The sequence below is a fragment of the Chionomys nivalis genome, chromosome 15, assembly GCF_950005125.1.
Source record: "Chionomys nivalis chromosome 15, mChiNiv1.1, whole genome shotgun sequence".
NCBI lineage: Eukaryota > Metazoa > Chordata > Mammalia > Rodentia > Cricetidae > Chionomys > Chionomys nivalis.
In genome coordinates this window covers 42,019,033-42,032,507 of record NC_080100.1, presented here as the reverse complement: position 1 = coordinate 42,032,507, position 13,475 = coordinate 42,019,033, and the positions used below count along the sequence as shown (strand labels likewise).

At 35.5% G+C, this 13,475-nt stretch overlaps 1 protein-coding gene across 7 annotated transcripts in view; it reads right to left on the bottom strand.

Moving 5' to 3' along the window:
- Erbin (erbb2 interacting protein) overlaps positions 1-13,475 on the bottom strand; it is a 111,542-nt gene that overhangs the window by 7,694 nt on the left and 90,373 nt on the right. For 3 of the 7 annotated variants that reach the window (XM_057789402.1, XM_057789400.1, XM_057789396.1), the window contains 3 exons: positions 9,296-10,838; positions 3,681-3,824; positions 1,332-1,448 (listed from right to left, as the gene is read on the bottom strand). In XM_057789402.1, coding sequence (XP_057645385.1) covers positions 1,332-1,448; positions 3,681-3,824; positions 9,296-10,838 — 1,804 coding nt within the window. The remainder of the gene's footprint in view (positions 1-1,331; positions 1,449-3,680; positions 3,825-9,295; positions 10,839-13,475) is intronic. The other 4 variants (XM_057789403.1, XM_057789401.1, XM_057789397.1 and 1 more) reach the window with 3 other exon arrangements.

Here is a 13,475-nt window from a genome sequence, read left to right as displayed (position 1 = left end):
CTGTTATTCATCATTTGAATTTCCTTGTAGGGTAACTGAAAAGAATTTCTGTCCAAAGGACATTACAAGAGAACTAAAATTTCCCTGAAAATTACCAAACATGGAAGTTTGACAAAAGTTTCAGAACTGTATGCTGTGAACTTCTATCTTGCTAAAGACACATAAAGGTTTGCTGTTTAAAAAGAATACATATATACATACATATATATATTATAGTTTCTTCTGACTATAGTCAGTCATGCATGCCATGGCATACGTCAAGGTCAGACTACTTTCAGGGGTCTGTTCTCTTTCCACCCTGTAGTTTCCAGAGATTGACTTCATGCTGTCAAACTCAAGACAGCTGCTGCTTTTATTCACTGAGCCATGTTTCTTGCTTTAACCTCCCTGACCTTGTAGCCCATGCTGGCCTCGAACTCTTGACCTTCCAGCCGTGGGTTTCAAGTGCTAGGACACAGACACTGCTATTACACTGAGCCTTTCCTATTCTTAAAAGCTGCTGACACCTGGATATTCAGTTTTGTCTAAATCAGTATTAAACATAAGAAATATATTAAGCTATGTTTAGTCAATTCCTCATGAAATAAAAAAAGTGTTAAGAACTAAGCTGTAAGGTGCATGTTAAAAAAAAAAGAAATTGAATGACAGCTTTGAATAAAAGGAAAGGGATAAAATAAGTAAGCATGTATGAGCTTATATATCAGATGGCTGGATGCCTATTCTCCAGAGCAACTTAAGAGTTGTAGACAATAAATGCGAGTCATAATTATTGTATCTGGTTCCACTAGAGGCATGCAATTGGGTAACAAAAATAGCTGAGAGAGAACAAGAATGATCTCTGGCACTGCTACAAATAATTTATCTGTAAGGTTTTTCCTACAAAACACTAAAAAAGACAAAATGATCACCTCTTCTACTATATACAAGGTCTTTCAAGATGATTTCTAATTCTATCTAAAGATTTTCAAATGTTTTTAATTAACAGTAAAATATTCTAGAATGCAAATTTAAGACAAGGTCATTGTCTAACTCTCCAAGTAGGTTTATTGTCAAGAATGCCAAAAAAGTTCTTGATTCAAATGCTAAAATAAGCAGGTGGAACTATAGCAAGAAATGTAACTATAAATCGATTCTCTAGTGTGAAAAACAATGGAATAAACCAAGAAACAACAGAGTCAAATTCTCTTGTATTTACGAATTACTTAAAAATAATCCTACATAATGAAAGCAAGCCTTATAAAATATTTTCAAAGTACATATGAGATTTTAAATTAAAACACTGAAAACAGTAAGCTAAAGACACTGCTTTGTTTATTGCTGTAAGCACCTACTTTCATCAAGCTGTCTGGAAGGTCTTTGTGACTAAGTGCACCTGATGAGTAGTTCTGCTCTCCTGAAATCAATCTATCATCTTGGCAAGAATCTCCTGGACTGGATGTCTGAGGATGCTTCAAATGAGGGAGGAAAAAAAGTAAACAAATAATATACTTTAAGATGTGAAACAAAACAATGAGATGCATGAAAGAAGTTTAAGAAATTCTGCTAGACTGGAGACACAGAAGACTCAAGTCAGATACTATCATCATCACTGCCATCAGGTCTTTTAGCTTTCTTCAAAGGTACATGGCAAAACATTTGTTCTTGTAATGTGTAAAAAAATTTATAAAGACAGATATTTTTAATCTTTGTAATATATACCATTTTATGTTTTTTCCCTTTACTTTCATTTATACTTATAATTTAGTATCTTTACTCAATAAGTATAGTGGTTAAAGCTAGCTAATTCTCTCCAATTTTATGAGCAACTAATAAATTATTGTAAAGCACTAAAGAAAGTGTTTTTCATTAAAAGAAAATGAATTGGTATTGTTTTGATCTCATGGTATCACCAAGAACTCCCCTTGATTACAATGACGTGCAATACCCATAAATCCACTGTATAAAACTTGCTGTGCTGTAATTCTGTCATACTAACATTGGCTCAGGCACTGTTTTAAAGAAATGCTTTAACATTAACTAATTCATACCTACATATGCTAAATTATAGTTTAACTTAATGATAACCTTAAAGAAAAAAGCTAAATGTTATTATCCCTGACTGTTTTTATAAATATGATGAGAATAAAGCATTTATATTCACCTTATGTTAATTCTAAGCACACCTAATGTAGAAAATGAAGCATAGTATGTTTCACTATTGCTTTCAAAACATGCTTAGCAGCAAAAAAGTTAAATTTTATATTGAAAAATAACTCAAAATACAATCCATTATAATGTACCATGAAACACATACAGTTTTAAGAATTTGTAATTTAATCTTAAAAAGTAATACTTGCAACTGACATATCATGTCCAGTTAGTTGCCAGTTCAAAGCATGGCTTAGCATTTTTTTGGTGTGATTTGATCTAATTTTGTCTACTAACAGTATGTATTTCATTTTTTTTTTTTTTTTTTTTTTGGTTTTTCGAGACAGGGTTTCTCTGTGGCTTTGGAGCCTGTCCTGGAACTAGCTCTTGTAGACCAGGCTGGTCTCGAACTCACAGAGATCCGGCTACCTCTGCCTCCCAAGTGCTGGGATTAAAGGCGTGCGCCACCACCGCCCGGCTATTTCATTTTTCTTCTGTTTTTGTGATATACATTTAGAATATATAATCAACATAGCTCAAAGCTAGAAACTTATACTCAAACCTGAATAGACAACTACACTTATGCATCATATACAAAAGCATAATGTGAATGAAAAACTAAAATTCAAAGTCTGTATAGACTTTAAATCTAAGGAAAATAAGGACAAAATATTTTTGTAAAACAAATTTAGAAAGAACAACTCTCTAGGTGACTATGCCGAGTTAATAAATCCACTCCGGGTATGCTGAAGTAAAAGGCTGACTCTGCAGTCATCAGCCTGTTTGTTCTTCTCCTAAACTAAGAAGCTTGATGACCACTGTTGGCTCACAGCAAAGACACCAAGTAATGGCAGATGGCGGAGCACACGGCAAGACCAGCTCAGAGCAGCCACAGCAAACTCAATCCAGAAAACTGCTTCTGCTCTAGAACATAACAGATAACAGCCAGGGATGAAGGTGGAAGGGGTCTGGGGAACAAGTAAAGAGCCTAGAACAATCAAAGAGTCAAAATGAAAATAAACTATGAGAAGGAATAAAAGAAGGTTGTAGAGAAGAAAGGTCATTTGGGGCAGAAGGGGAGATTTATTTAGAGGCTGTGAGTCCTTACCAAGCCATGACAGCCTTGTTTTTGTTCATTCTTGGCAGTCCTTATAACTGACTCTTAAACAATCACTAGATAATAATCTTTCACCACTTAATGATCATGATGAAATGTGTTCAATTAAGATTTGGATTTTTCCTTTCTGCTATACTTTTACAACTTCTTCAGTCTCATATTTAGTCATATTCAGTGAAATGGGATTAAACTTTGGTGCATATAGTGCTTTTTATTAGCTGATTCTTAGTTACTAAACTTATAAATAACACCTGGCTAAAATCATTAACTTATGACCAAAGAAATTAAAGACAGAAGTTGTAGATCTAAGCCATAAAAAACCCAGAAAATACAAAGATTTCTAACTTAGAGAACCTTTTCCCCCAGAAATGTCAAAACACTTAGATCTGAATGTTCTCGTGTGTGCAAAAAGTACTAGCCTACTATCGGTACTCACTCGAAAAATGTGCCCACCAGAACCTCTTCCGTCTGCAACACTCAGGGCAAGGCTGCCCTGGCTGCCATGCAGATCCCTAGAGCTGCCATAGTGAGAGCTGCTTACAGCAGTGAGAGTGGAATTAAAGGACCTTGACAGCATACTCTGAATAAAGAAAGGGTAGATTTACAGAAGATTAGTGTAGCATGCAAATTCCACAAGACATGTTATGTACACAGATTTATTTACAAGCAACCCCACCCATACCACGAACAAGTATCATGCAACACTGAATTCAGAGCCAGAAAGAAATTGATACATACAGCTATATAACACATACATACATACAAAACAGGTATAATCATGTTTAATCACATGCTTAAGAATCAAAGAAGTACAAACATTTAGCTGCTTTTGTTTATTAGACACTACCATTTCCTTTATGTCTATTAGTATGTCTGAAAACTGAGCACACACCCGGGTATGTGTTTATTTATATAAAGTTGTATATAAGCAAATTTTTCAACATCAGATGAATTTACCAGCAACTAGTAATTCCAAGTCAAAGAAGTTTCTATTTAATTCTATGGGAATTCTACTATTAAATAATATCAACCATTTAAACATATATGCTACAGCAAAATGTCATTGTGATAATCACCTGGTTACCAGTCATTTTCATTCTTTCAAAAATTTATTTTCCACATTTTGAAAAATATTTTAAATTGTACAATGTAACTTAAAAATATTTTATTATTTTTATTTATGTACATGTGTCTGTGCATACATGTATGTATGTCCAGTATATAAGTGGCCATGGAGACCAGAAAAGAGTTATCAGATCACCTGGAGTTGGGGTTATAAAAGCTTGTGAGCAACCTTACATTAGGCGCTGGAAACAAAGGGGAGTCCTCTGTAGAGTGTCTGTCATTCTATAATCATCAAAACAATCCTAGAAAAACTTTATGTTGACAAACATTTCCCATTCAAGTAGATGGTTATTGCATTTTGGAGTTAGTGGTGGCCCAATGATAGTATCTTTCTACAGTTTGGGTTTTCATGAAGACCCTTGTATTTGACCCAAGAATTAAAGATGCACCTTAATAAATACACTTCTGATTTTCATCATTCCTAGACTTTCAATGTGGATGGGGCTTGATGGCTAAGATAGGGAAACCGCATTTTAGGCAAAACCCGTTACTAAAATCGAGAAATGAGATAGCAAGCATTTACATATTACTCTTCAGAAATATATTCTCTTGATTTTGAAGTTGGTAACTAATACCACAAAATAACAGACTTCCAAAAGAAAAAAGATCTATAAAGTTACTACTCCTTAGTTATTTTGTGGATTGTAAAGTATTGATTTTAGCATATTAACTTGATTAAATGCTAGCACACTGTACTAGGCACTGTTGTTCAATATTCCTGATGGTTATCATGTAGAGAGAAAACAGGGCTGAGTACAAATCTCTGTGTTAGCCATGTCCTGGAAGAGTGGTGTTCAACCTTCCTAATGCTGCAACCATTTAGGATAGTTCCTCATGTCATGGTGACTTCCAGATATAAAAATATTTTCATTGCTACTTCGTAACTGTAATTTTCCTATTATAAATCATAATGTAAATATCTGATATGTAACCTCCTAGGGGTTGTAACCACAGGTTATCAGTGTACTAGATGGACGCCTATTATCTAACAAGAACAAGTAAATGAGACAATGGCCACTTTGTATTAATATGGTTTAGAGTACTTTATATCTGATTTTTTTATACAGGTAGGGATATCAGCAAATACTAGTATTAGTGATAATTCAACTCTGAAAGGAAACGGTTTGACTAGCCTTGGACTCACAGAGATCTACCTGCTTCTGCCTCCAGAGTCCTGGGGTTAAAGGTGTACCACCACCGCCCAGCTTAATTCCTTTTCAAATTTTGTTAATTTACTTAAGTCAGTGGTAAGATCTTCAAAGTAAAATCTATTTTATGTGTTTGAATTCTTAGTACAGTTATTTTATGGATAAAGGAGAGGGTTATAACTAAAAGGTCATAAATGCATATGCTTCAATAAACTACTATGCAAAGCAAAAAATTCGAGTACCTCAAAAGGGAAGGGAAGCACTTTCCCATGCTGTCTCCTCCACCACCGTCAATTATGCATGTGTGCATGTCCACATGCATAGTGCCAAGGAAGGAACAGGGTCCTTTAATATCTACCAACATCTTGAAGCAATTCTTTGAGTTTACAGTTTAAATCTTGCTGCTATTAAAGTAGCTAATTAGTAGCATCATTATGAAGTACTTGTATTGCCTATGTATGCTACCATTTCACACCTAATGAAAAATTGCCAGACTAAAGCATAGTTTCTACAATTAAAAATGTCAACTTTCAAAATCTTATATAATACTTTTAGAACATTTCTGAACACAAGAAAATAAATTAAGTCTCTGTACTATAATAAAGGTTAGAAATAATTTTATGCCCTATTATCACATCAAATTCAATTAACTCAAAACCAAGTAAGTTATATCTTGCCAAATCTCCACACAGTGTCACAATGCTTTAAAAACTCCATTCTCAAATTTTTTAGAATTAAAAAACCACAAAGTTATGATCAAGTAAAGTTTTTAAATTTTCTTTCTTTCACTCAGGACTAAAATATATTTTAGGTTAGTGAGGATAGGATACCACCAAGTATTACCCCTGGGATCCCTGCAAGTTTTCCTCTGACTACCATATATGTTTGTTTGAATTCCTAGTACGGTTTTTATGGATAAATGTACACATGTACACACACACACACAAAATGTAACTTAAACATTTTTTAAAATGACATTAAAGTATATTTCAAGTTGATCTCTACAGAATCCATAATCTTAGATACTGTATGAATCATCAATTCATGCTGAAGACATGTGCTTGGGAAATCCTAAAATGCCTCTTTCATCATTATCAATCGTCAGATCATAACAACAAAAAAAAATGGTTTCCTGTGATACTCACACAGAAAATTTCCTCCTGAATTTTTTAAAGTTATTCTGTTCCTGCCATATAATATAGATTATCCTGGGCCAATTACTTAGCTGTTTTGACCCTCAATTTCCTTCATAAAATGTGGTGATATGAAGGCGGAAAGAAGGGGGTTGGGGAGGTGGTCTTCCCCAGGGAAGAGCACACCAACTGGCTGTCCAGCACCAACAGTCCCGAAAACATACCTACAATAATAAAATTAAAAAGAGGACTTGAATTTGAAAGAGTGGGAGGAATATATGGGAAGGTTTGAAGGGAGGAGCAGGAATGAAAAAAATTTATATATATACACACACACACACACTTTTTTTTTGATTTTGTGTTTTTTTTTTTTTTTTTTTTTTTTGAGACAGGATTTCTCTGTAGCTTTTGAAGCCAGTCCTGGAACTAGCTCTGTAAACCAGGCTGGCCTAGAACTCATAGAGGTCCGGCCTGCCTCGGCCTCCAGAGTGCTGGGGTTAAGGGCGTGTGCCACCACCACCTAGCAATCTCAAAAAAAAGTGGTGTTAAGAGTATCGTAAGGTACTGTTTAAGTTTAGAACTATTTTACACTATGCTATCTTATGTAAAATTAACTGTTAGAACATTCTATTTCTCCTAACTCAACCTACACACTATCAAATTATTTCAAAAATAAATAAATCCTTAATTCAGCCAAGGTGAATTGTCTCTCCCTATTCTCGGTATTCTTAACAGAGAAATACTGTTTGTTTCTGAGACTGGGTACCACGCAGTTCCAAGCAGACCTTGAATTACTGTCTCTACGGCACCTAGTGCTAAGATTACAGAGGTGCATAGCTGAGGAGAAAACTTTTCCTCTCTCCTTCTCCCTCCCTCCAATCAGCAATGAATTTGCATCCAGCCTTTTAATTTTCTTTCTTACAAGTGTTTTATTTCATAAATCCACTGATCAAATTGACTTTCAAAATACAACTATAAAACCACTGTCACATATTTTCTAAGAAACTGTGTATCAAATTTAAAAATACATAATTTATGCAATGGAAAGAAAAAAAACTAAAAGGCACATTCAACAATGAGCGAAACGCTGCTTGCTTCCTATTTACTGAAGTTCAGATTCCTCTCTATCAAACAGAATAGTGGGAGAATAAGCCACTTATGATGTAAGCTATACCAAATAAAAACCTTCATCTGTACCAGCAATCCCTCCTTTATCTCTGATAATAGTGGAATTCCCAACAGTCACCTATGCAAAACACAAACCCTCAAGTTTTGTCCCTTATCCACAGTAACTAAGTACAGTATTCAACTACAATCAAACTTTGAGGATGTCTACTTCAAAAGTCTCTTGAAATTCATTCCTGTATCTCTGTCCCATTAATAAACACTTCATTTGTTCTCAATTAGTCTCTGAAACAGCCTCTTTGACAACAACCTTTTCTTCTAAAATCTACTTCTACATGTGCAACACAAGTTTATTATAAATTGGAGCCATGTTCCTCCTCATCTCAGCTGAAGAAATTTTCAAATTCCCAACAAAATGAACACAAATTCAAATAGCCTCAACAGTGTGTTAGAGTTATAGCAAACAGAAAAGATGAAGATGAAGTTAGCTACAGCTGACAGATGTTAGCTAAAAAACAAATTTAATACAATTGGCTACAAAGAAATAATCATACTTTGCATTTTTCCAATAAATTAAGGAATTTATAAAGCAACAGACTACATATGTTCAGCTGTGTTTAAAATGTATTATAGCTTTAATAAATAGAGAAACAATAATTTTTAAAAGAAAACCTAGAGAGATATATAAAGCTGAGTCTTAATAACAAAAAATCTTTGGTTGGGAGTCGGAAGGGGAAATAAGACCTCTCTTTGTAGCCCAGGCTGGCTTCAAAACTCCTCCTGCAGACGGCTAAGTACTGCAGTTACAGGTCTATGATACCATGCCTGGCTTAAGGATTGTATTTTACATTTTTGGGCCACGTAACAATGCATCCTTTCAAAAGACACAGATTTATAAATGAGGTTATGAGATGAACACAAGCATTAGTTATTATACCAACATTTCCGAGTTGCACTACAGCCACAAAACACTCAACGGAGTTGTTCAAGAACATCAGAAATGTAATCCAGCAAAGTAAAAAATAAACGCCATGCTGCCAGTCATTGGTGTCAGTGAAGTCAGTTCATTTAATATAGACTGCAGAAAAAATTTTTGATGAAATATTTACATTTACAAATATATTTTCATTATCTTAGTAATTATACAGTAAACCGGTATTTTTCTTACAATATTCATACAATCATCATTGGTAGTAATCAGTTCAGAAAATGCTGAGCATGGCTGTGTATATATATTGTATCCAGTTTATGAGTACAAGCTAAAAGAGACACACAAGCATAAGGAGACTGCATGGCATTCAGAGACTTTGAGGAGTAAAAAAGCAGTTTGTACAATCATCTCACTTGTCCTGGCTTAAGTTTAAATATAGAACTCTGGTTCTAGCAACAGGAAAAAACACTTATATTGTAAGTAGATAATAATTTGGACTGTGTTATTTCACTGATTAAAAACAAAGGAAAAACCATTTCTAAGGAAAATAAATTCATAAAGAATTAAAAAAAAACTCACGTTCAATTACCTTTTCTAACTTTTTGGCCTCAATATGTCGAAGTACTTGTTCTCGCCAGTCATGAGGAACTTTACTTTTTCCTGGAGGATCTAATAAAGAATGTTCAGAACCAACCCTTGCATTTGGTCTTTTTGAAGGACTAGTCCGTGAGTAATTGAAATCACTAACTGACATAGTTCTCTCTGGTATCTCATTAATAGAGGGACGGGCACTCTGAGGCCTTGAAGTATTTGGGCCATCAATGCTGTATGCTCGTGCAGAAAGCGGTCTCTGTGATCCTGACATCACTGGCGTTCTTCCCACTGAATGTAAGTCTCTGTATGACAAATAATCTCCTTCAGAAATTTGAGCACGCCTTGTGTGACCAGGATCACCAAGATTCATAGAAGCTGTTGAAGACACACTACTCTGTCGCTGAACTGCAGTCCGAGCTCCTGTTGGAATTAGCCGATCATTTGGGGAGACAGCCCACATTTCTCCATGTCTGGCTGGAGCAAGTCTCTGGTGTAAATGGTATGCAGTATTGGCTCTGACGTTGTTATGGTTAGAGAAATTCATATTGGCAGAATGCTTTGTGTAACTGTGATTTTCGGCACTCTCTGATCTAGGAAGGCGCTGAGGAGGAAAACTGACAGGATCTAGCTGTGAATTTTGTTTAGGGTGCCACAAGGTCTCTTTGACTGCAGCACTGCCACTGTACTGAACGTTATACTGCGGTGGACCATACAGTTGAGGCGTAGACTGTGGGCCAGTTACTATGGGGCCTCTTATTATATTTGGATCTTCAGGGTTATGATTTGAATCAAACTTGAAAACTGTCTTTGTACCTGACATTAAATCAGAAGAGGAGGAAGAAGCAGTGAAGACCTGCAGTGGCTGGTCATACAGCAGTGTAGCAGACTTGCTCCTGACTATGTTCTTCCCATTCGCGGAGGATGTCATTTTAACTGCTGCACTTGGTGGCTGAGGATCATCATCACTAAGAATGTCATAGATCTTTAAGCCTCCAGTCTCCATGTTAGTTATACTATGAGACTTCATGACAGACCCGACTGGACCGCTTCTTTGAGGGGAGAGATCTTCGGTGCTTTTAGAAACACCCATGTCAGCAGAAGGAGTAGAATTCTGGGGTTCTATCCTACCAGAAGACTGTGGGACTTCCTCAGGAAGACCATTTATCTTATTTATGGATTCCAAATTCGGATACTTATTTCCATTTTCTGTATGTTGAGCTTCACTTTTAGGATGAGCACTTAAAAAGCCTGTTCCGAGCACTACATCTTGTGCCTTTGATCTTTCCGTGATTTCTGGCTGGCGCGTATCATTTGTCACAAGTTTATTAAGATTCATGTTGATACGGTCTAACTGGTGAGATTCATCAGATGTGGATTTTGAATCATCTTTTTCAATCAGAACTAATCGTTCTTCAATATTCAAATCATACTCAGGCAACTTAAAATCCTTTTTATCATTAACTTTGAATTTTTCTTCTGGTGAATTGTTTAAAATATCTCCATTTTGTAAAAGACTATTAAAATTTTCATCTTCTTGCCTAAAATAAAAGAATTTTATGAGAAAGTAATAAAGACAAGTTTTCTTAGTAACAGAGTCATTAATAACTATTGATCTGTAGATAACACACATTAAAAGAATTGATGGAGCTCCAGATAAAGACTTTAATTATAATATACGAGTATCACTATAATCTACTGATATGTACAAATTTTATGTTTTTATATCAGTTAACATTGAAGTTAAATAAAAATGTCAAGTAGTGGAGATTTTTATTAAGTGAGAGAAAAGTAAAGCAGTTAAAAATCATCAATAATATAAGATTAATGCTGTGGAATAATCCTTTTGTGTACCATAAAGATTTGTCACTCAAATTGGTTTAATAAAAAAGCTGACTGGCTGGTAGCCAAACAGGAAATGCAGGCAGGACAACCAAACTAAAGATGCTGGGATGAAGTGGAGTCAGAGAAGATGCCAGCAGATGCAGATGAAGTAGGATGTGGCAGGATGTGCAGAAAATGAGTTAATAAGCCATGAGCCTCAAGACAGAGGTAAGAAATATGGGTTAATTTAAAATGTAAGAGTTAGCTAGTAACAAGCCTGAGCAATTGACCAAGCATTTATAATTAGTATTAAATCTACATGTTAGTTATCTGGGAAGCAACTGCTGGGACACAGGAAAACTCCGCCTACAGACTAATTTTAATCAACATGTTCAATTTAACTTGTTACAAAATAGATTACCAGGGCTAAGTCAAGAACAAGAACAGTATGGTATCTTCTGTCATTTCACAAATGTGCTGAAACTTTAAATGCTTCAAAGTGGGAAAGCTACATTGAGAGTCAGACAGTAACTTGAATGATTAAGTAAATGGCATAGGACTATTTTACAAGTAAATTCTGAAGCTTTACATTAACGTCATTAATAATAAGTAGTTATTAAATCCAAATATATAAACAATTAAGTTAAACTAAAATAAATAACCGTATAAACACCTAAATTCAAAAAGGGATCAAAAGAAAAACTATATAACCATTACTCTGTAATATAATGTATTTGGCAAATATTTCATAAATGTGTCATTCTAAAACTATAGTCACTACATTAAAATCACAGTTCATTATTTAAAAAGCATGTAAAAGGTATTGCTTTACTCCTTGCTTCATCCTTACTTTAGATATTTCTCACAATATTGAGGACAATATATAGCACCAAACAAGAGTATCTGAATGAACCCTTCAATGGCACCTCCCTAGTATGATCCACATTTCCATGGTGGTCTGAATGAGAAATGCCTCACACAGGCTCATGTGTAGGGACACTTGGGTCTCTAGTTGATGATGCTGTGTGGGGGAACTTTTTAGAGCATGGGGCCTTGCTGAAAAAAGCACATTGCTAGGGATCAGCTTTAAGACCCTCATTTCCAATTTGCTCTCTCTTTCTAGCTATGGTTGGAGATGTGATTGATGTGGAATTTCCTTCTGTATAGGTATTGCTTTTACTGGTTAATGAAAAAAGCTCCTTTGACCTATGGCAGGGTAGAATATAGCCAGGCTGGAAGAGATACAGAGAGAAGGTTGAGTCAAGGAGACACCTCCTAGCTGTTGAAAGAGGAAGACGTTGTGACCGCGGAACTTTTCTGATAAGCCACAGCCTCATGGTGATACACAGATTAAAAGAAATGGATTAATTTAAGATATAAGAACCAGGCAGAAATACACCTAAGCTATTGGCCAACCAGTGTTGCAATTAATAAGAGTTTCTGTGTGATTATTCGGGTTTGGTCGGCCTGGAACAAAGGAGCAGTCTCTGTCTAAATGTGATCTCTCAGCTGCCTGCTGCCATGATTCTCCCATCATTAAAAACTCTCCTTTAGGAACCATAAACACAAACTCTTTTCCTCATACATCATGTTTGGTCAAGAAAAAAGAAGCTAAAACAGAAGTTGGCACCAGGGAGTGGGTTGATGCTGTAAAGAATCTGACCAGGTTGTTTCTGGAGGAATGTGGAGGACTGTTGATGGTCGTACTAAAAATTAAGCAGAGTTTACAGGTCATTCTAGTAGAAACTTGGAGACAGTAGCACTGAGAGTACTGAAGATGGGAGAGGTCCTGCTCAAGAGGTTTGAGGAAAGCAATAACTGTCTTAGCAACTGTGCTATAGGCCATTTGTTGATACGCTGGCAAAAAATTTGGCTGCCTTCTTTCCTAAGAACTTGCCTGATGCTAAAATAAAAATAGCCAGCTGTGGCTATATACGCCTTTTATTCCAGTACATGAAAGGCTGAGACAGGAGCATCTCAGTGAGTTCAAGGCTAGTCAGGGTTATGTGGTGAAACTGTCTAAAAACAAAACAAAAAGTAATGAACTAATTTCTTTGGGGCATGAAATTTCAATACAGTATAATGTAGAGTTTGGCATAGTTACTATCGATTACTCTTTATACAAGTCTATAATGAAAAACAGCAAGTAGAACAAATGAAAAATGTAGTTTGGAGAGAAGAAAACACTAGAAAACTTAATACTACAGCCAATGCAAGTGCTAGAAAAGGGATATGTTCTAGAGATATCACCATTAAGGACAGTGCCCTGCTCTGCACTAAAACAATGACAAGGGTGTCTTCAGTTTACAAAAGATGCTACTAATGTAGGGAGAATATCAAGGGCCCACTTGAGC